At 63.9% G+C, this 20256-nt stretch overlaps 6 protein-coding genes across 6 annotated transcripts; 3 read left to right on the top strand and 3 right to left on the bottom strand.

The window, feature by feature from the left end:
* Positions 1-247: 247 nt before the first annotated feature.
* Positions 248-2286, top strand: JCM10292_006612 (uncharacterized protein; the record flags this gene model as incomplete). Its single annotated transcript, XM_076650237.1, has 6 exons — positions 248-556; positions 617-1171; positions 1235-1264; positions 1324-1851; positions 1916-2096; positions 2201-2286. 6 exons carry the CDS (start codon positions 248-250, stop codon positions 2284-2286), a joined length of 1689 nt encoding a protein of 562 aa, XP_076504197.1.
* Positions 2287-2545: 259 nt separating this feature from the next.
* JCM10292_006611 (uncharacterized protein) lies at positions 2546-4333 on the top strand (the record flags this gene model as incomplete). The annotated part of the gene is made up of 6 exons (XM_076650236.1): positions 2546-2709; positions 2767-2988; positions 3043-3413; positions 3472-3632; positions 3696-3829; positions 3895-4333. The coding sequence occupies 6 exons, from the start codon at positions 2546-2548 to the stop codon at positions 4331-4333; spliced, it is 1491 nt and encodes a 496-aa protein (XP_076504196.1).
* Positions 4334-4640: 307 nt separating this feature from the next.
* JCM10292_006610 (uncharacterized protein) lies at positions 4641-6953 on the bottom strand (the record flags this gene model as incomplete). The annotated part of the gene is made up of 4 exons (XM_076650235.1): positions 4641-4834; positions 4912-5045; positions 5128-6463; positions 6521-6953. The coding sequence occupies 4 exons, from the start codon at positions 6951-6953 to the stop codon at positions 4641-4643; spliced, it is 2097 nt and encodes a 698-aa protein (XP_076504195.1).
* Positions 6954-7516: 563 nt separating this feature from the next.
* JCM10292_006609 (uncharacterized protein) lies at positions 7517-9405 on the bottom strand (the record flags this gene model as incomplete). The annotated part of the gene is made up of 8 exons (XM_076650234.1): positions 7517-7590; positions 7655-7733; positions 7827-8021; positions 8096-8239; positions 8307-8667; positions 8756-8992; positions 9074-9120; positions 9190-9405. The coding sequence occupies 8 exons, from the start codon at positions 9403-9405 to the stop codon at positions 7517-7519; spliced, it is 1353 nt and encodes a 450-aa protein (XP_076504194.1).
* Positions 9406-10435: 1030 nt separating this feature from the next.
* JCM10292_006608 (M1 family metallopeptidase) lies at positions 10436-14488 on the top strand (the record flags this gene model as incomplete). Its single annotated transcript, XM_076650233.1, has 19 exons — positions 10436-10787; positions 10885-10971; positions 11031-11050; positions 11117-11369; positions 11426-11504; positions 11570-11705; positions 11786-11848; positions 11932-11954; positions 12011-12101; positions 12177-12187; positions 12249-12270; positions 12360-12388; positions 12447-12621; positions 12681-12769; positions 12834-13038; positions 13127-13301; positions 13357-13551; positions 13615-14206; positions 14272-14488. 19 exons carry the CDS (start codon positions 10436-10438, stop codon positions 14486-14488), a joined length of 2814 nt encoding a protein of 937 aa, XP_076504193.1.
* Positions 14489-14627: 139 nt separating this feature from the next.
* On the bottom strand, positions 14628-20223 carry JCM10292_006607 (uncharacterized protein; the record flags this gene model as incomplete). Its single annotated transcript, XM_076650232.1, has 11 exons — positions 14628-15130; positions 15446-15577; positions 15633-15690; positions 15744-15997; positions 16055-16366; positions 16438-17044; positions 17125-17476; positions 17540-17604; positions 17684-17740; positions 17801-18159; positions 18243-20223. 11 exons carry the CDS (start codon positions 20221-20223, stop codon positions 14628-14630), a joined length of 4680 nt encoding a protein of 1559 aa, XP_076504192.1.
* Between the last annotated feature and the right edge of the window lie 33 nt (positions 20224-20256).

Genomic DNA, 20256 nt, shown 5'->3' with positions numbered 1-20256 from the left:
GCGCAGTCTTGGCGCAGTCCAATTGAATAGAGCCTTCCTCGTGCAATAGACACTACTCGCCTCACCTGTTCCCTGTCGCAGCGCGGCTTCTAGTCTGTACATCGTGGCACTTGTTCGCACGGACCGTCGCCGTAAGCTTCTGCTCATTCGGGTTCGTGCGCCGCGTCGGCTTCCCCCGGCCGCGACTGCGCTGCAGCTCTTTCCGCTCTTTCCGACAAGCTCGTCTCGCTCGGCGCTGCGCTAGACCATGATCGACGCTCAGACGGGGCTGTTCTCCCTGCTGGCAGTCCTCGTCGGGCTCATCGCGCGCCGGGTCCTCGCGCCGCGTCCGGCTGTCCCAACCGCGCCGGTGTACGGTCCCGCGTATTTGCCGCCCTTCGTGCGCGGCGTGCTCGCCGCGTACAGGCTCGGAGCGAACGAGGACGAGTTTCTGCTGTCCTTGCGGTGCGACTATGGCACCGCCGTCTATTTCCCCTGGCCGCTCTGCCAGACCGTCATTCTCGAGTCGAATGCCATCAAGCGCGTCTATGAGGCGCCTTCGCGCATCCTGTCCTTCGTGCGTCGCTTCAGCGCGCCCAAGTGTCGAGCTGGACTGAAGACCGTGCCTCTGCTCCAGTTTCCGATCCGCCGCGAGATGCAAGGCTCGGCTTTCGGCGCGCCTTACTGGCAGGACAAGACGCTCCTCGACGACCAGTTCTTCCCCACGCACTCGCGCGGCATGCAGAAAGGCCAACTCACCGTGCCGCTGCAGCGATTCATCGCGGTCGTGCGTGATCGACTCGACGACCTTGCCGTACAGGTGGATGCGGCACCAAGCGGAGAGCTCACCATCAAGTTGGCTCCTTGGATCGTCGAGACCTACTTCGAGGCATCCCTGGCAGGCCTCTTTGGCCCTCACGTCCGCGATGCCAAAGGCATTTCCCCCGCCGAGCTCTTCGACGCCTTCTGCAAGTTCGACCGCGCTTTCCCAATCATGGCAAGCGGGCTCGTTCCGCCGTTCCTGCTTGAGAAGATTCCGGACGTCAAGGAGGGGCGGATCGCGCAAGACTTAATCGCCTCGACCTTCGAGGCCTGGATCCGTGACGGTTTCGACGGTCTCGAGAAGGGTGTAGTCCGTGACATGGCCGAAGTAGCGCTCAACAACGAGCTCGGAGCAAAGGAGGGCGGGAAGGTACGCTGACGTGCCCCCGTCATTGTGGTCGAAACTCGCCCTGACCCGTGCGAGTGCCTGCAGATGCTGGTTGCAGACTTCTGGGCGTTGCAGGTTCATCCAAGCTCCGTCGACTTGGAGCATCGTCTCTCCGTGCTGACGCATTCTCGCAGGCCAACGCGCCTTACATCGGCGTGCAACTCCTCCTCTTCCTCTTGCAAGCTCCACAAGATCTGCGCGATTCCCTTCTCGCCGAAATCGACGCTTCGCTCTCTGCTGCCACTGCAGCCTCCGACTCCGACTCCGGCGAACCTCTCACCTTCCCGCATCTCGCCCAGACTCTCCCGCTTCTCGGATCTTGTATCACCGAGACGCTGCGCCTCGGAACCTCGACCTTCAGCATCCGCGTCGTCGAGCAACCACTCGTCTTGCCAACAAGCGCTGGCGAGAAGCACCCGCAGATCGTCATACCAGGCGGCAATGCGCGCCTGATCTGCGCGACCCGGGTGCATCACCTGAATGACGAATTCTGGAACGGCAATGCGTGGGAGTGGGACGGACGGCGTTTCCTCGACCGCGCCGAGAGCGAGACCGAGGGCGTTGACGCGAAGCAGCAGGAGCAGGAGCAAGGTGGCGAGGGTCGCGGCTGGAGGAGCAGGCGCGCGAACCAGGTCTACGGCTTCGGCGGAGGCATATCAAGGGTGAGCCGCTAAACGTCTTGCTTGTCTCACTATGAGCGCTTCACTGACACGCTTGGAGGTGCAGTGCGAGGGTAGCACGTTCGCTACTGCCGAGCTCAAGTCCTTCACCTCCCTCTTCCTCTCGACATTCGATGTCGAGGTGATCTCGCCGGTCGGAAAAGCCGAATTTTACAAGCTGTATGAGCCGATCAAGCTCGCCGGCGTGCAGGGCAATGGTTTCCGTCCCAGGAGGATTCCAGGGCGAGGTACGTCTCGTCTTTGTCCCGTCTCAGTCTTCGGTTGCGCCGCGAATCACATCCATTGGCGTAGCGTCGCCAGCTGCGTTTGAGTTGACTCCTCTTAAGCGCAGTCGGTATGGGCGCATACCAATTCATCACGGAAGCCAACGAGGACCTCGAGGTCACAATCCGCCGGCGCGGAAGGCGTACGGCGTAGTCACTGGGTCTCCGTGCGCAGAAGCTCTTCCACAATGGCGAAGGCATCCCTTGCGGGACCACCGAAGACATGTTCAGCCCCGCTCTGCGCTCTGACCTTGTTCAGGGTCTCCTGTCCGTGGACCCGCGTTGGCCGTTGAAGCTCCCTCCTGTGTGCCTGCACCGCATGCTTCGCGTTTGGTCTCCGCACGGACTCCGCTTGTTGCTCGGCTCGAGCCGACTACCGGTCACCTCTCTTGTTCTCGCTCCCCTGTGCCGCCATGGCTGCGGCACTCGCTGCGAGCCTCGAGCAAGCCTTGAGCGCTCTGCCCGAGAATTCCAATCCGTTTGCTGCAACGAGGCAACTCTTGTGGTCCACCCTCGACCGCCAACTTCCCGACTCCTTCTTCACGCAGCTTCGCGTGGCCGCGGCGCTCCTGGGCTTGTAAGTGTTCGTGGTGCTCGCCGCTTTCCTGCCTTTTCTTGAACTTTGTGCCAACAGCAACCTCGTTGTCGTAATCGCCGTCCTGGCACTTCAGGTCGCATGGGGCAAGTTCTGGATCTGGCGATGGGAGGCAGGGTCCCCTCGACCGCACGCAACAATACCGTGGGAGCTTGCGGGCGCTCTTTTCTACGTCTTCACCGAAGTGGTCATCTGCCGCTCAATCCCTTACTACCACGGCGAGCGACTCGTGCCCGACTTGATCGGCTGGCGGACCATGATGTGCGTTAACCGTCGTCTCTTTGCTGGAGCTTCACGCTGAAGACGTTCTCGCAGGTGGTGGGCACCATGGCTTGGCGGTTGGATCGCTGCGCACGCCCTCGGCTCGGGCTACATTCAGCACCTGTTATCGACCGGCAAGGTCGACGCCCCGTCCGCCGACACTCTGCACCGCCGTCTCGCCGCTTTCATCTGCGGGACGCTATGCGTCTTCTTCGCGTCAATGACCCCGTTATGCGTGCTTGCCGTACGACGGTATCACGCTTCGCTCGACACCTTTGAGGAAATCGATGGTATGCTTCTGCGGCAGGCGGCAGGCTTCGACACCACGTTCGACATGGCGACCGATCTCGGGTGGATGATGCCGTCGTTCCAGCGTATGCTGCAACAGCAGGAGGAGCTGCTGAAAATCCTGCGCGTTCTCTACGGTATGTCCCGTCCCAGCTGCTCTTGCTTCGTCCACCAGGGCCAACAGCCTATGCACAGGCTTGTACGGCGGCTGGGGCCTCGTTCTCAATATCGGTTTCGACGTCACGGCCATACTGCATATCCTGTCGCTTCGTCAACTGCTCTGTCAGACGGAGGCACTCAAGATCGGCGATGCTTCCGGCGCGCGGCAGAGCCGCATTTTCCGCAAGACTTACCATGTACATTTCGCGTTCTTGCTGCGCCCCGTAGGAGAACAGCCGTCTGACCCATCCGCAACGCAGACACTCGTCGTCGTCTTGATCACGTTCACCTTCATCGCGCTCGGCTTTACTGCCATCTCCTTGTACGTTGCGATCGACATCAACGCAGCCATGAACGCAGCCAAGTCTATCCAAGCAGTGGACCTGACCATGTAGTGCGTCCTCAACTCATGTGCTGTCAAAATTTCCCGGTCGTTGACACCTTTCGCTCGCGGAACAGCTACCTTTACGCCGTCATGGGCACCCCCGTCGCAGTCCTCCTTCTCGTGCGCACGATCCGGTCCCGCCAGCTTTCAGCTTCGGCGGCAAGCGGCGCCAACGGCTCCGGCTCGTCGCCACCACGCCGCAGCACGACCTTCCGTCGCGGCGGTGTTACCGGCCTCGGCTCGAAGCACCACGGGAGGAACGGCGGCGGCAGGATCGGGATCGATGTCCCGACTGTCATAACGGTGCAGAATGGGCGGCCGGGCGATACACTTTCCGTCCGTGGTGAGCACGAGCAGTTCGAGATGGTTCCGAACGCGCGGTACTTCGCCCAGCATGCCGCGAATAAACAAGAGGCCGACTCCGTCGACCGTACGGTGCAGGAGCTGTACTTCCTCGACCTCGACGACGACAAGGACGTGGGCAGCACGAGAGACGCAGTAGAGAAGGCCTGAGTCGCGGGTCGGGTAGAGGAGAGGATTCCTTGGGTTCTGTGTAGTCCATTTTATGTCGTCCGTTCTATGACCTGAAACTGGGCTCGTCAACATCATCGTCAGCCGCCGTGTGACCGGCACTTGGCGTCCAGCAAGCCGGCTCCGCTCAAAGCTCGTAGCTGAAAATTGATAGTACTGCAGTGTCTATACTTCCCGCATGAACAGCATTCTACAACCATAAGGATACGAGTCACGCTCCGAAGCGGACCGGGGTATCTGCACAAACCGCGAGGGTATCTATCCGATAGAACGGCAACCGCGTCGCAAATTACCGCCGCGTGATGATCGTTTGCCGCTTTTTCGCCCTGACTTCCCTCGCCTCCGCGCCGTCCTTCTGTGGTCTGCGTCGTACGGGACCGCCTGCGTGCGCTTCGCAGTAGGGCAGGCGGTTGACAACGAAATGGTGCTCGAGGAGCGGGACTGCGCAAGTCGGCTCGGAGCAGTTGAAGCAGGGAGGGTGGTCTGCGCAGTTGGGAGTGAGTACATTGGCGCAGGATTGGGCGGGTGCGAGCCTGAGGAGGCGAGAAATAGCTACGCACATCGTCCGCCACCTCCGTTCTCCTCGCCGACGAGCGAGACACAAGACCCCTCGATGGGCTTGCCGCAGTTGCGGTTGGCGCACAACGAGCCGTTGAGGGCGTGGTAGTGAAGTTGGCAATAGGGCTTGCCGTCACTGTGCGAGCGAAAGTGTGGAATCAGTATCTGCCGAATGCGTCCAGGGCGACAGAGCCGAAGGAACGGAAAACGCGACGTACAAGACGTAAAACTCGCCGCCCTCAAATTGCGCATCGCACTCGAAGCATCGGAAGCACCTGGCGTGGTACTTACCGACCACCTTGCCGTCCTTGCTCGAGACGGCGCCACCCTCGATCGCGCCGAGGCACTTGCGGCACTTGGGGAGGAAGCGGTCTGCGTAGCAGGGGCGGCAGAAGGGGAGGCCGTCGGAGATGCGCCGCGGGGCGGAGGAGGAGGAAGTGGGCGGGAGGGGGGCGTGGCAGGCGGAGCAGGAAGAGAGCGGGGCGGGAGAGGCGGGTGAAGCGGGATTTGCGGCGAGGCTCGTCGGCACTGGCGGGGCGAGCGGGCGTGAGGAATCCTTCGTGCCGTTGGTGGTCGGGTCGGACGGTCGCGGGCGAGACGGCTGCCTCGTCGGTGCGCGAGGCGTTGCGAGGAGGTCGTCCGCAGTGAAGCCATCGGCGGGCAGTGCCCTCGTATCTTGCGTCCTCATCGCCCCGTCGTCGTAGAAACGCTCGTCGAGCATCGCTTCGGCCCCTCCGCCCATGCCAAGCCCATCCTCGGCAAGGATCCGCAAGTCCTCCAAACACGCATCCAGCCCGTCCGGGCCGCCCGGACCGTTCGCGAGTGCCGACAAGTCTGCCGGAGTCGACTGCGAAGACCGGATAGAGTCGGACGCCGAGGCAGAAGAGCGGTCGTAAGGCAGGTACCGCGACGAGGCGGCGCTGCTCGCAAGGGAGGGCGCACGGGCAAGGTCTGCTTGCGCCGGACGCTGCGTCCCCTGCGGCGGCTCATACTGTGGGAGCTGCCGCGTGCTGGCCGAATAGGAAGACGAGGAAGGAGCGCTCGATTTTGGCGTGAAGTGCGCTTCTCGCGCCTGCTGCTGCTGCGACGGCAGAGCGCGCTTGGCCGCTGCCGCCGCACTCGAAGAGGCGAGCGAGTCGCTCGCACCCGAGCGGGACGAGACTGGCGAGATTTGGCGGAAGGTCGATGCCGCGCTCGGCATGGGCGAGAAGGTCTGCGACGGCGAAGTCGAGAGGTGCGGCTCTTCCGAGCGCTGCAGCGAGTAGGGCTGGTACGGGGCAGAAGAGACCGAAAGATTCGGGGCGGAAGTGCTGGTCGGCAGAGGAGCGGTGGGAGAACGGGACGGGAGGCCGGCCGGAGCGGCTCGCGGCGAAGGAGACGGGCGGCGGATCGAGGCAGCGGCAGCCAGCTTGCCTGCGGGCTCGCTCGAAGTTGCGGTCGTATCAACGAGCTTCTGGTACCGCTCGAAGAAGGGGAGTCGGTTGCCGGTAGCTGGCGGGCTCGCCGCCGGGGTGAGAGGGGCGCTGCCTGGCGGAGAAGGCGACAGATGGTTGCCTGTGAACGTTACTGTCAGCTCCCGATAGCCTTGTCAGACTGTCCATGGGGACGTACCAGAATACATCGGGCTCTGCGCCTTCGCTGCGCCCCATCCGTCATGCCCAGACGGCTTGACCTCGATCCTCAATCCCTCTGTTGCACGCGTCCCATTGGCCACAGGCGCACACACGTGCTCTCCGAGGAGGTCGAGCGAGACCCACGCCGAGCAGTTCGAGCACTTGATACTCGACGGCTCGTCGGACGGTGAATGTGGGGGTTGCTCGGCAGCGTGGTGCCGCTCTGTCTGGTCGTGTCCGAAGGTTGCAGAGGTGTTGCTCGTGTACGGCAAGAAGGACGAGTAGGACGGCGAGGTGCTGAACTGCCTGTGCGCCTGCGACGGCGGGAGGTAGCGCTGCGAAGGGGCCAGAGGTGCCGATGCCGAAGCGGAAGGTGACGGCGCGCGGGCGTGCGGGTTCGCCGGACGGCTCGAGTAGTACGACGAGGCCATGCTCGTGCGTGTCTTCTCGTCTGCGAGCTTGCAAGGTCAGCGCGCGGACGCAGGTCGCGTGCCGGCGGCCGCGTGAGGGGGCTGCACCGCCAAGCAGGCGTGTGCTGGCGCGACGCAACGCACCTTGGACTGATCGAGCACGCACAGCGGGTCAAGAGCGAGTCGAAAGCACGACAGGAGGCGCGAGCACGCTCTCAGCGCGACGCAGGCGGCTCGAGCGAAGTTCGGAGATGAAGGTCGACCAGAGCAATCGAGCGGCGCAGTGTGTAGGCTGTACGAAGCCAGGCAGAGGTCTGGCTGGCCCTTGCAAGTCTTTCTGGCCGACTGGAGCTCTGCACAGCTTCAAGGAAGGCGAGAGAGGGGTCGAGGCGGAGTGATCGGCGACGCGACTTTGTCGCGCCGGGAGGGGAGAGACACCGGACAATGGTCGATCGCAAAGCGAAATTGCACGGAACAGGCGCATACACAGGTCAAGGGCAGGGGACGAACTACAACACGGCGTCGAGAGAGGCGCGGCGAAAGACAGAGAGGGGCGGCGAAGAGACGACGCGGAAGTGGTGGGCTCAGATCTCGGGCGCGAGCGAGTTGAGCTCGTTGACAGAGTCGAGCGCCTTGTTGAGGCGGATCGAGTACAGCGCTGTGTGACGCATGCGTGAGACTCGGACCGAGCGGGAGCGAAGGCGACGATATGGGTCACGCACTGACTTGGTCCTTGATGCGCTTGAACGCCTTCTCGCCCTTCTCGAGCTCGCCCTGCAGCGACGCGTGCATACCTCGGATCTGTGCGGAATCGTAGGCGGGTAGGCATAGTCCACGTGAGCGATAGGGACAGAGGCGCAAGGACAACTCGGGCACCCAGCAAGCGCCACGCACCTGCTGCTCGACCTCGGCCGCCTGCGCGTTCTTCTCGGCCGCCTCCATGTCGAGGCGCTCCTTACGGCGGAGGTTCTCGGCGTGCGCGTCCTCGAGCGCCTTGCGCCGCGAGCGCGCGCTGTCCTTCTTGCGCTCCATCTTGTCCTTGATGCGCACGAGCTCGTCGCGTCCGTTCGTGATGCGGCGCTCGAGGAGCTGTGCGTACCAGTGTCGACAGATCAGCGCTGTCTCGAAAAGGTAGGGCCTCGAAAGCGAGCTGGGCGGCGCACCTGGATGCGGTTCTCCAGTTCGACCTGCTCGGCCTCGAGCGCGCGCAGGTGGTCCTGGTGCTCGCCGAGGCGGAGCTCGGCCTCGCGCAGCTTGTGCACGTCGTTCTGCCAGTCGTCGAGCAGGCGAATGCACGCGTGTAGTTCCTGTGTCCGGGAGCAACAACCGGGTCAGTCTGGCCCGAGAGTGCAACAAGCAGCGAGAAAACCGCACGATCGAGTACTGCGCGAGCGCATTGATCTTGTTGGTCGTCTGGCGCTCCTTGACCTCGGTCTCCTTGAGCCTCTCCATCTCGCGCTGCAGCATGTCGTGCATCTCGTCGATCCGGCTCCGGAGCTTGTCGGGCGAGCTAACAATCTGGCTCCGCAGCTCCGAGATGCCGAGCTCGAGGCGCGACACGTCCTGCCCGACCTCGTGCCGCCGCTGCCGCAGTGCCTGGATGTCGGCGCGCAGCGCCTCGCGCGCCTTGATCGTCTCGAGGCTCTGCTCGCGCTTCTGCTGCAGCGCCTCGACGCGCGCGCGCTCGTTGGGCTCGTCCTGCTTCATGATCTCGGCGTTCCGGGCGCGTGCCTCGCTGCGATTGGCGAGTGGGTCAGCGCGACGAGACGGTGCGAGACGACTGGCAGAGAGTGTCGCGAGCAGTGAGAGGGCCGGAAACGCACCGTTCGGCAGCAATCTTCTCTCGCAGCTGCTCGTTCTCCTCGATGAGGACGCCCTCCTCCTGGACGAGCTTCTCAAACTCGTCCTCGAGCGGGCGGAAGACGCGGTCGCCCTGCTCTTCCTGGAAGAAGTAGAAGTTGACGATGGCCGACAGGACCTGGACGATGCGCTTCGAGGTCGGGTGCGTCAAGTCGCGCAGGGTGAAGTCGCCGAGGCCGCTGGGCTGCGTGAGCTGCTGGCTGTGGGTGCGCGCGAAGGAAGACGAGGTCAACCTGCGTCTCTCGGCTTCTTCTGTCGACGCAGAGGCGGTGCGCACTTACAAGGCGATCTGGAACACTCCGATGTACATGGCATCGCGGTAGATGTCCTGCAGGGAGCAGCGAGAGCGTCAGCCTGAAGCGCGGCTCGACGCGGTGGAGGGATCGCTCAACGCAACGGCGTAGTCGAGCTGGTCGAGCTGGGCGTCGGCCGCGCGGCGCACGTCCTCTGCGCGGAGCCCGAGCAGGCGCTCCATCCACCACTCGTAGATGGCCTGCGTGCGCGCGGGCGTCGGGCGCGCGAGGTCGTCGTGCGCGATCGAGCAGCCAAACCCGACGCACGTCTGCACGAGCTCGTCGAGCGGCAGCAGCGGGAACGTGCCCTGCAGCGCCATCGTGTGTGCGTGTGCGGGTCCCTGGCCCTCGGCAGCGGGGGGCGCGAGCGAGTGTACGTGGGTCGAGCGCGACCGCGGCTTTACGTGCGACGATCGAGGCGGGTCAAGGTCAACTTCGCTCCTTCGCTTGTACGGCCCTTTCTGGCACGTACGTTAGTACCGCCGGAACAGCGCGCGCAAGTTCGCAGGTGCCTCACCGCCGCTCGGTCTCCCGGTACGGCTTTCTTCGACAAATGTCCTCACCGCCTCCTTGCTCCGCAGCTCTTCCTGTCTGCTCCTGCGCTTCATCCGACTGTAGAGGGAGAGACATGCCAATACGGACGGCGATTCGAAGCTTCTCGAGTTCTTCCCCGCCTGGTGACCACGCGGCATCGAAGCGGCAATAGATTTCGCTCGGCACACCGCTCCTTGTTCGCATTTCTACGCCCGTTGCTCGACGTGAGTGCGTTGTCCGTGCAGGACCGAGTGCGCACCGGCCACTCCAAGCGAGAGACGTGCTCGAGCAGGAAGAGCGGGGTCGAGAGCAAGTCGAGAGCGTTCCGCGAATTGTCAGGTCTTCGAGAAGGCGGTCCTTGCAGAATGTAGAATCGCAAGACCGTCAGGAAGCACTGTCAGAGTGTCTGCAAACTGCTATCTTTGCCCCTCGCTTGATCAGAAGGCAGCTGCACCGCGTGGTCCTCGTCGAGTCCCATTTCGCCTCGCCGCGTTGCCGCATTGTTGGCTTTGAGCTGCCCGCCATTCTCTCCCGCTTGCGAGTTGCTGCTCGCTGTCCGCTGCTCCGCACAGCTACTACCCCGCGCCCCGCTGCCGTGAGCCTCCCTTTCTTCCCCTGCCCCACCTCAGCCTCATCTCGCCTCGCCGCATCCTCCCGCTTCTGACCACGTGCAACGCACAGCTTGCGCACACCTTTGCACCCGCGAGACCTGCACCAGCACCTGCTGTCCCCAGCACACTCCCGCGCTCAATCTCTCGCGCCTACTGCATCCACCACTCTCAGTCCCGCCTCGCCAACCTCGACTACTCGGCCATCATGAGCAGCGCAGACAAGCCCCAGGACGACGCTCGCCTCTCTGGCGACGTCACCCCGTCGCACTACGCCCTCACGATCCGCACCGACCTCGCCGCGCTCTCGTTCACCGGCACCGCCGAGATTACCGTCAATGTGCACCGCCCCGTCAGCAAGCTCATCCTCCACGCCGCGAGTCCGCTCGAGCTCGAGGCCGCCGTGCTCGCGAGCGCGCAGCTCAAGACGGAGAGCGTCCGCCCGGCGGAGCACATTCGCGTCCTCGAGAAGAAGGAGCGTGTCGAGATCACCTTTGCGGGCGGCGAGATTGCGCAGGGCGAGCACAAGGTCGGACTGAGGTGGAAGGCTCCGCTCGATGGTGAGTGAGGTTGCGGCCCACCGCAACACTCGCAATGCTGCGTGTCTTTAAGCGCTTCCGACGCCAGGAAAGCTAACACTGCCATGTCTCCTCACAGACTCGATGCTTGGCTACTACAAGTCGAGCTTCCCGAAGAAGGACGGGTCGGGCAAGGCCTACTACGGTCTCACCCAGTTCGAGCCCTGTACGTTGTCCTTTCCACCTTGTCTCGTTTGACTGAGCTGACGCTTCGTTTCACAACAGGCCAGGCCCGCCGCGCTTTCGTACGTGTTGACTATGTGCCTGAATAGCGAAAGCGTCCAAGCCGCTGACATGCTTCGCGTGCGCAGCCCTGCTTCGACGAGCCCTCGCTCAAGGCGACCTACGACCTCGCGCTCATCTCGCGCGTCGGCACCGTCTCGCTCGCCAACACGGACGTCGTCTCGACGAAGCACCTCGGCGCCGGCGGAGCCTTCCCGCGCACCGAGCTCCTCGGCGAGCAGTTCTTCGCGAGCGAGACGAGCAAGGAGGTCGTCGGCAAGACGGTCAAGACCGAGGGGGTCATCGAGGTCGGCAAGCAGACGAACGATGCAGAGTTCAAGGGTGCGTCGGCAGCGCTTTCGCTTGACAACACGGACCTGACGTATTCGCGCGCGCAGACGAGTGGGAGCTCGTCACGTACTCGACCACGCCCAAGGTCTCGACCTACCTTGTCGCCTGGGCCAACGGCCACTTCGAGTATGTTTTGCTCTCTCTCTTTGTCGGGGTTACTCGCTCTGCTGACGTCCCTACACCGCGTGAAGGCACATCGAATCGTCCTTCACCTCGCCCCTCACGGGCCGCACGATTCCCCTCCGTGTCTACGCTACGTGGGACCACATCGCACAGGCGGGGTTGGCGCTCGAAACGACTGCCAAGATCCTGCCCATCTACGAGGAGGTGCGCTCGTGCTCTCACAATTGTCCGGCTCGTCCCGCTTCCGATGCAGGTGCTAATGCACAGACACGCTGCCTATGCAGATCTTCGACATTGCGTACCCGCTGCCGAAGCTCGACACGCTTGTGGCGAGCGACTTTGACGCCGTACGTTCCGCCCGGCCTCGTCAGCCTGCCGCATCACTCGTCGAGTGCTCTTGCTGACTATGCGCCTGTTGTGAACTGTACAGGGTGCGATGGAGAACTGGGGTCTGTGCGTGATGACTCGCAATCCTTTCGCAAGGTCACGATCTGACAAATTTCCTGCAGCATCACGGGCCGCACGGCGCTCTACCTGTGGGACCCGAAGAACTCGGGTCTGCAGGCCAAGAAGGGCATCGTCACGACCCAGTCGCACGAGGTGCGTTCTTTCTCGCGCCGAATGCGCAGTCAACGACACAGTAAAGGCTGACACGAGAGCTAATCGACGTTACAGGTTGCTCACCAGTGCGCATCCATTCTGTCTCGTTCGATCTCGCTGGTCATCTACTGACATTCTCGCCTCCAGGTGGTTCGGCAACATCACGACTGTGAGTCGCCCTTTCAGCAGCGGTGGAGGCGGCAGAGACTCCAGCGGTGGCAAGCAATCTGTCACTAATTCTGCTCTTTTCGCCTCTAGATGGAGTGGTGGGACAACTTGTGGCTCAAGTACGTCAGGATCGGCGCGCTTGAGGAGGATTCGCCGACTGACCCCTTGCGCGCGCAGCGAGTCGTTCGCCACGCTCATGGGCGAGGTCATCATTCCCGACCGCATCGAGCCGTCTTGGAAGGTCCACTCGAACTTCATCACCGAGCACCTGGCGCGCGCCCTCGCGCTCGACTCGCTTCGCTCGAGCCACCCGATCGAGATGCCGTGCCCGGACGAGGACACCATTCAGCAGGTGCGGCTCTCTCCCCGCAGCAATCCGCTTCCATGGCTCACTTTCTTGCGCGTGTGCAGATCTTCGACGCTCTCACCTACTCGAAGGGCGCTAGCTGCCTGAAAATGCTGAGCAACTTTGTCGGGCAGGACAAGTTCCTCCAGGGCGTGTACGTCCTTCGCACCCTGCTTGACTCTGGGGCTCGGCTAAGCCCGCTCACGTTCGTGTGACAGTTCGATCTACCTCAAGCGCCACCTGTACGGTAACGCGCGCACGGCCGACCTCATGAAGGGCATCTCGGAGGCGTCGGGCATCGACGCCGGTGCGCTCATGGCCAACTGGCTCGGCAAGACGGGCTTCCCGCTCATCAGGGTCGAGGAGACGGACAAGGGCATCAAGGTCAAGCAGAACCGCTTCTTGAGCACTGGTGATGCCAAGGTGCGTTGCGGTGACGAGCGCTTAACTGCGGGAATGCCGAATGGGCACGAGCGGATGCTGAATGTCTTTGCTCGACATCGTCGCGCAGCCCGAGGAGGACACGACTCTCTGGCAGGTCCCGCTTCAGCTCCTGGTCGTCGACAACAAGATGGGCGAGAAGAAGGTCCACTCGGACCTCGTTCTCAAGGACCGCGAGACGACGATCGAGCTGCCTCAGGTCGACGGCCTGACGTACAAGCTCAACGCCGAGACGTGCGGTGTCTGTGCGTCGTCCCGTCTCCTTGAAGGACGAATGGTCGCTGATAGACCCATCCGCAGACCGCACGCTCTACCCGGTCTCGCGTCTTGCCAAGCTCGGCGACGAGGCGGGCAAGGCCGGCGCGTCGGCCTTCTCGCTCAACGACCGCATGGGTCTCGTCCAGGACGCGAGCGTTCTCGCCAGCAGCGGTTACGCCAAGACGAGCGGCGCGCTCACGCTCCTGAGCAAGCTCAAGGGCGAGACCGAGAACCTCGGTGAGTACAACACCTCGAACCGTCTCGCATGCCGTCTGCTGACAGCAATGACTCGCTCCTCAGTCTGGCAGGAAATCGGCGATGCCCTCGGCTCGATCTCGTCTACCTGGTGGGAGCAGCCGCAGGAGGTGCGCGACGCGTTCAACAAGTTCCGCCGCGAGCTCTTCAAGCCCGTCGCCGATAAGCTCGGCTTCGACTACTCAGACTCGGACGACGTCGACACGGTCGAGCTGCGCACGCTGGCGATCGCGACCGAGGCTGTCACGGGCGACGAGGCGACGCTTGCCGAGTACAAGCGTCGCTTCGGCCTCTTCCTCGAGAAGGACGACGACTCGCTCATCCCTGGCGACCTCAAGGGCAGCATCTACACGCAGAGTGTGCGCAACGGCGGCGAGAAGGAGTACGAGAAGGTGCTGAGCGTGTACCGCAACCCGCCTACGCCGGCGCACAGGACGAGCGCGATTGGCGCGCTGTGCTCGGTCGAGGACGAGGCGCTTCTCAAGCGCACTTATGAGTTTGTGCTCTCGGACGAGGTCAAGAACCAGGACATGGCGTCCTTCATCGCCAACCTCGGGCGGAACCGCGTCGCGAAGCGCAAGACGTGGGAGTGGTTCAAGACGAACTACGAGCCCATCATGCGCCGCTTCAAGGGCAAGTGAGTAGCTGTCTTTCTCGGATTGCCCGTCTCTTTGCACGTACTCACGAGTCCTCATCGCGCAGCTTCTCTGTTGGCAACGTCGTCAAGTACTCGCTCTTCTCGCTCTCGTCCGAGGCCGACGCGCAGGACGTCGAGCGCTTCTTCGCCGACAAGGACACGTCGGCGTTCGTCCAGCCCCTCAGCCAGGGTCTCGACTCGGTTCGCTCAAAGGCCAAGTGGCTCGAGCGCGATGCGAAGGATGTCGAGCAGTGGCTTCGTGACAACAAGTACTTGCAGTAGTTTCTCCGTGCCTGTGCATTCGCAGTGCTTACCGCGTCTCTCTTGGCCCGGAGAGAACGAAAGCAAACGACGATTGCATGCGGTAGAGAGGACAACAAGCAGGTACGGCACTGCTGCAGAAACGGCACAGATAGAGATACTACTGGTTGAGGGTCGCGCAGAACGCGGCGAAAGTCTGTTGCACATTGAGCATCGCCAGGCGGGTCCAGGCGGCATCATTGAGCGCCTGCTGCTGCTGCTGCTGCTGCGACTGACCGGGCGTGCTAGCGGACCACCTTGGGTAGGATGCCGCATCAGGCGGCATCGGCGAGGGGACGAGCGCGACGGGAGCCGCCTTGGGGCGCGCCAGCGCGCCCTGCGAGTCGACCGGCTTCGTGGGAAGGCTCCGAGCCCACTCATCCGCTTGTGCATCGGCGAGAGAAGTCGGTCGGGCGTCGAGGTACTGCGGCGCGGGGAGATTGTTGCCGCGAGGGTGGGAGCGCGGAGTGTTGAGCTCGGCGCGGCGTGCGAGGAGGAAGGAAGAGTGGACCGGGAAGCTTGGATGTGACGGTTTCACGGGCGGACGAGTCCAGGCTGGCTGGAGACCTTGCACGGCGGGCTTGACCTGCTGAGTCGCGTGCGTCGCACGGTCGTGCAGCGTAGCTATGGGTGCGCGATTGGCCGAAGCCATCGGCACAGGTCGATGGGACAACTGGCTCGACTGTACACGAGCGTCGAGCAGTCGTACGGCAGGTCGTGGAGGCGATCTCGGCGCGGAGGTAGCTGCGCTGTCGGTACGCGATGCCTGGTGTGCCTGCTCGAGTGCTCGTTGCGGTGCGAGGTGCGAAGAAGGCGAGAAGTCCACACCGATGGGCGACCTTTGCGGCTGGACAGGTCCCGCAGTGTCCGACTCGAGGGAAGACGACAGCTTTGAGGAGCTTTGCGGCACAGCGTACACGGTCGGTGGCCGTAGCTTACTGGGTGACGGCGAGATGGGCGTGGGGGAGTCCTGATAGGCGAAGCGGCTCGGCGAGACGTTGGGAGAAAGCAACGATGGCTTGGACGGCGCGGGAAGGAGGTGGTCGGGGCCGACGAAACGTGCAGTGGCGGCTGGAAGCAACTTGGTTAGCCCGTTTTGACAGCTCAGGAGACGACCTAGTCGCACCGAAGCGCAGACCCTCGGGCACGACCTTGTGCTCAAACAGCTTCTGCATGTCGGCGCCCTGTTTGACTGCGTAAGCTCAGATACGTGGTCGACTAGCAGGATTGGGCGTACCTCCATGATGAGGATGTGTCCGTGCGAGAGCCGGACCTTGAGCGCGACCCGCGACCGCCATTTGCTTGCCGCTGCCTCGTCGTCCGCCTCGTCTCCTTGGGCCGAGTCCGGTTCCCGGCGCGACCCCGGCCCGCGCTTCGCCTTGTTCTTGACACGGAAGCTCATGATGGCGTCCGAGCCGAGCGAGACAGACGCGACATACGGCCCGAGACCGCGCTCGCCGTCGTCGTGGTAGTTCATCTTTCCGCCCGTCACTGCCATCAATGTGCGTCAGCAGAAGTGGTGAGGATCGCCGTTGCAAGAGGACGTACTGTACGCGACCGACAAGATCTCATTGAAGGCTGTCTGCTCGCTTTCGCCAACGACCATGCCGACGACCGACTTGAGGTGGTCGCGAGCGTCTCTCGCACATGCTGGCGCGTACGTTGGCTTCTCTTCGGGCTCGTCTGCCGGTGTCGAATCGGAGCCGGCCGATTCAGTAATCGCAGCAGAGCTGCTTTGAGCGGAGGGCAACGAGCTTGACGATCCGGTCGACGAGCTCACCGGGAAGAATGTCGACGGCGCGAAAGGATAGGTTGCGGCGTTGATGGCGTGCTTGTAGTGCTCGCCAGCATTGAAGGTGACTGTCGCACGGTCAAGAATGAGTTAGATCAGCGGCTTTTCTCGACCTGAGAGCGAGACAAGCGAGACGCACACTGCTGGCAGAGGAGCGCGCCGGCGCTGTGATGCCTCGTCAACTTGTTGCGTTTGAACAGCTTGCCCGCCTCGTCCCCCTGGTACTCCTCGAACAGGCGGTCGGCCTCCTTGCGCGCGCTGGCGGTCTTCGGCCAGAGGTGGTGCACACGCGCGACACCCTTGGCGACGCCGTCGTCGGGCGGGAGAAGATCGACGGTGTAGCCTTCGTAGTCGGGATGGTCTGCCAGAATCGCGAGGCTGTAGCTCGGGTCGAGGAAGACGGGCAAGAACGGGTCGATGGTTTTCCCCTGGCTCATCGCGTCGTTGTCCTTCTTGAGGTCCGCAGCAGAGAAGATCTTCCCCCTCGCGTCGGTCTCGGCGCCGCACCCAGCACATTTGAGGCGATTCCAGTCGCCGCGGCTGCTGAGCCGGCCGCACTCCTCGCAGCCGAACCCGCGCCATGCCTTCCAGCTGTAGTCGCTGATGCGCGACGAGCCGGCGAGCGACTGGAGCGTCTTGGGCTGGACAGGCTGCGGAACGTGACTGAGGTGCGGGAGCGACGGGGTTGGCGAGAGAAGCGAAGGCGAATAGGTCACATCGGACGGACGCGACATGACACCGTCGATCTGTGCGTTAGAGGTTCGGGCCATTAGCGGTTTCCAAGCACGGCGTGGAACTGCTGAAAGCGCATCTCAGGCGGACGCACCAGGAAGAACCAGTCGCACTCCTCATTATAGCACTCGATCTCCTCCTGATACACGCGCCGATGCGTCGTGTTACATTTGCCGCACTCGACCGTCTCGAGCTTGTCGCTGCGCTCGTCGTCGTCGAGGTCGGTCGGGCCGTCGAAGAAGCCCGAGTCGACGGTGCCGCTCTCACTTGCGGGGAGCGGAGAGCTCCCTGGTGCAGGCGAGACGACGTCCAGAGCTTCGCTGTCAGTAAAAGAGCCGTCGCGAGGTGGCGTCGACATCGGAGTGGGCGAGGAGACTGCGGTCGAGACCGCTTGAGAAGGTCCCGTCTCGTGCAGCGCTGGGAGCTGTGCATGGCCGGGCAGAACGCTGCAGGGACGATGCAGTACTCTGTCAAGTCCTGCATGTAGAGACAGACTGGGATTTGCGCACCCATCCTTGCCGATGACGCTGTCGAACCAGGGCGTGCCCTGCGAGGCGACCCATTCGAAGCGGACCTGCAGCAGCGTGATCCTAGCGAATCAGCACCCCGCGAGTCTGAGCGATAAGTGGCGGCGGCAGAGGACGCATGCGCACCTTGAAGCGGACATGATACTTGCCGTCTTCCGAACCCTCGACCGGCTCGCCTTCCGCCTGTATCCGAGAGCGTCAAGTCCTGAACCTTAGCTTGCGCGTACAGTAAAGGGAACGCACCCAAACATCCGTCACGAGGTAGTGCCCGAGGACGGCGTACCGAACCCCTCCGCCGCCCATCTCGCCCAAGCGAGGAAAGAACTCGTAGCTGCTCCCGGCGAGGAGGACGACGGGCGTCTGCGTGTCCCTGCAGTTCAGCAGCGAGCGCATGCGCAAATTTGAGCGCTCTTGCGAGGCGCGGAGTCGGTACGAGGTGGGCCCTGCTGCTGCGGCGGCGGAAGAGGAGGATGAGGAGGGCGGGACGACCTCGCTGCAGCCGCCGCCGTGCGAGATGATGATGAGGCCGCGGTGCTCGCAGCGGTCGTTTGGCGAGGGAAAGCCATCGAGGAGGTAGCCGAGGCAGCGCTCTTGCGAGTCGTCTGTGCGTCGCGCCACAACGAGGGATATCAGCGGAGCACCCAACAGGGCAGATCAGCCGACAGTGGACGAAGGGAGAACGCACAATGTCCGCCCTGGTAGCTCCTGAAGTATTCCAAGCTCTCGCACAGCTCCTGCCGCCCCTCGCACCAGATCGGCGGCCTCCCCTCGCGCGTGATGCGCGGCGCGGCGGCGACGGCCGTGTCTAGCGGGACCCACGTCGCGCGCGAGTCGAGCGCGGGGTGCCGCGTGCGCGGCTTGGGCGGGCGGACGTAGGTTGAGGTGGTGGGCTTTGATGGTGCGGCGCGGGAGGGGAGGGAGGTCGAGGCGGTAGGCGCGGGCGTGGTGACGGGCAGAAGAGGCAGAGCGGGACGAGGCGCAAAGGCCGCATGCCCTACAGACGGATCCGAGACGAAGATCGGAGTCGGGTTGACCGGCTTCGCGGTCGGGAGCGGCGGCAGGATGACGCCCCCGAGGTCGAGCGGCGCCTTCTTCTGCTCCTCCCTCATCCGCTCCTTCCTCTTTTTCTCCTTCTTCTCCCGCTTCTTCCTCCTCCGCTCTTCCAGCGCCTCCGCATCAATCGGCGCGCGCGTCAAGAACCCCTCGAGCGGCGCCTCCCTCCCCTCGCGCGTCTCCCTCGAACGCTTCTCGCCCCGCGCCGCCGGCGGCGGGAGCAGCCCTAGCGAGTCGAGCGAGGGGAGATTTGCGCGAGGGCGCTGGGCCTGCACGGGAGCGGGAGCGGGGTCGTCGAGATAGCGCGACGGCAGCCTGATCGAGCGAGACGAGGGCGGGCGAGTCGGCACTGCGGCAGCGGGCGTCGGCGCCGCTGGACCAGCAGCCGGAAGCGGGACGGTGGGTGCGTCGACTGTGGGTGACGGGAGCACAGGCTCGATGGCCGGATCCAGCCCACGATGCGCCGCCTTGCGCTCCGCCCGCCTGGCCTTCTTCTTCTCCCGCACCTCGTCTCGCCCTCCCTCCTCGGGCTGCCGCATCTCCGACGTCGATGCCTGTAGCCCGCGCTTCTGGCGCGTCCTCGGCAGCGGCCCCTCGCCGCGCTGCGGGTCGCGCGCCGCCGCAAAGTAGTCCCTCGCGAGCTCCCTCGCCTCGCGCGCTCCGCGCGGCAGCTTCGACTGCGCTGCAGCCTTGATCGGCGCTGCGATTGCGGGCGCGACGGCGGTGGATGGAGCGGGCGGGAGCAGCTCGGGCGAGATTGCGCGCGGCGGCGGCGGAGCGGGTGGGAACAGCTCGGGCGAGACGGCACGCGGCTTGACGCTACCGCGAGTGTGGCGCGAGTCGATTGAGAGATCGAGGCTGCTGGCGCTGGAGTCGAGGGACGCGGCGAAGAAGTCCTTCTGCAGGCGGACAACATCGCGTGAAAGCGAGGGAGCGAAGGATGAGCGAGTGGGCGGCGGGGGCGGGGCGGAGGGCGTTGCAGCGGTGACGGGCGCAGTAGCTTGGCATGGCGTTGACGGAAGACGTGCAGTTGCAGCCGAGTTGACCCTGGAGACGAGGCGCTGCAGCTCGGTAGACCCAGTTGATCCTGACGAGCGCTTCTTCGAGCGCTTCTTGGCCGCTTTTCGCGCGTCCGCCTTGTCTCCGACAGGACTTGCCGACTCCTCGGCAGCGTGGCCGCGCTTGCGTCTGCGCTCGGCGCGACCGGCCGAAGTTGCGCCCGTCACGCGGATGTGCTCGACGTCCGAGTCGTCGTCCGCGACCGCCTCCTGCACAGCCTGGTCCTCGCGCCTGCTCTTTTTGAGAGCTATGTGAGCGTTAGGGAAGCGCTTGGCGAGCTTGGCGGGCTTGCCCGAGGCGGGAGGAGCTGGGATGCGGCGCGAGGAAGAGTCGCGACGGGACGGGCGACTGGGACCATCGGGCGCAGACGCGGGCGAGTCGGTTCGCTTTTTCGTCAAGCGTAACGTGCGTGGTTGCTCGGGCGCGGCAGACGCGGTTGCGGGCGCTGGGATGGGCTGCGGACGAGGTGGGGGAGACGGCGAGCGGTGGAGATTCCACGCGCGCTCGAGGTCGCTCAGGTCGGACAAGTCCGAGTCCGAGTCTGCGTCTAGCATGCCCGCGCGAGTCGCTGTCCCCGGAAAGAGCGT

The sequence above is a fragment of the Rhodotorula paludigena genome, assembly GCF_050403205.1.
Source record: "Rhodotorula paludigena JCM10292 DNA, Rt_paludigena_JCM10292v1_ctg33, whole genome shotgun sequence".
In the NCBI taxonomy this organism is placed as follows: Eukaryota; Fungi; Basidiomycota; class Microbotryomycetes; order Sporidiobolales; family Sporidiobolaceae; genus Rhodotorula; species Rhodotorula paludigena.
The sequence above is the reverse complement of the archived record's forward strand: the minus strand, read 5'-3'. Positions and strand labels throughout refer to the sequence as shown.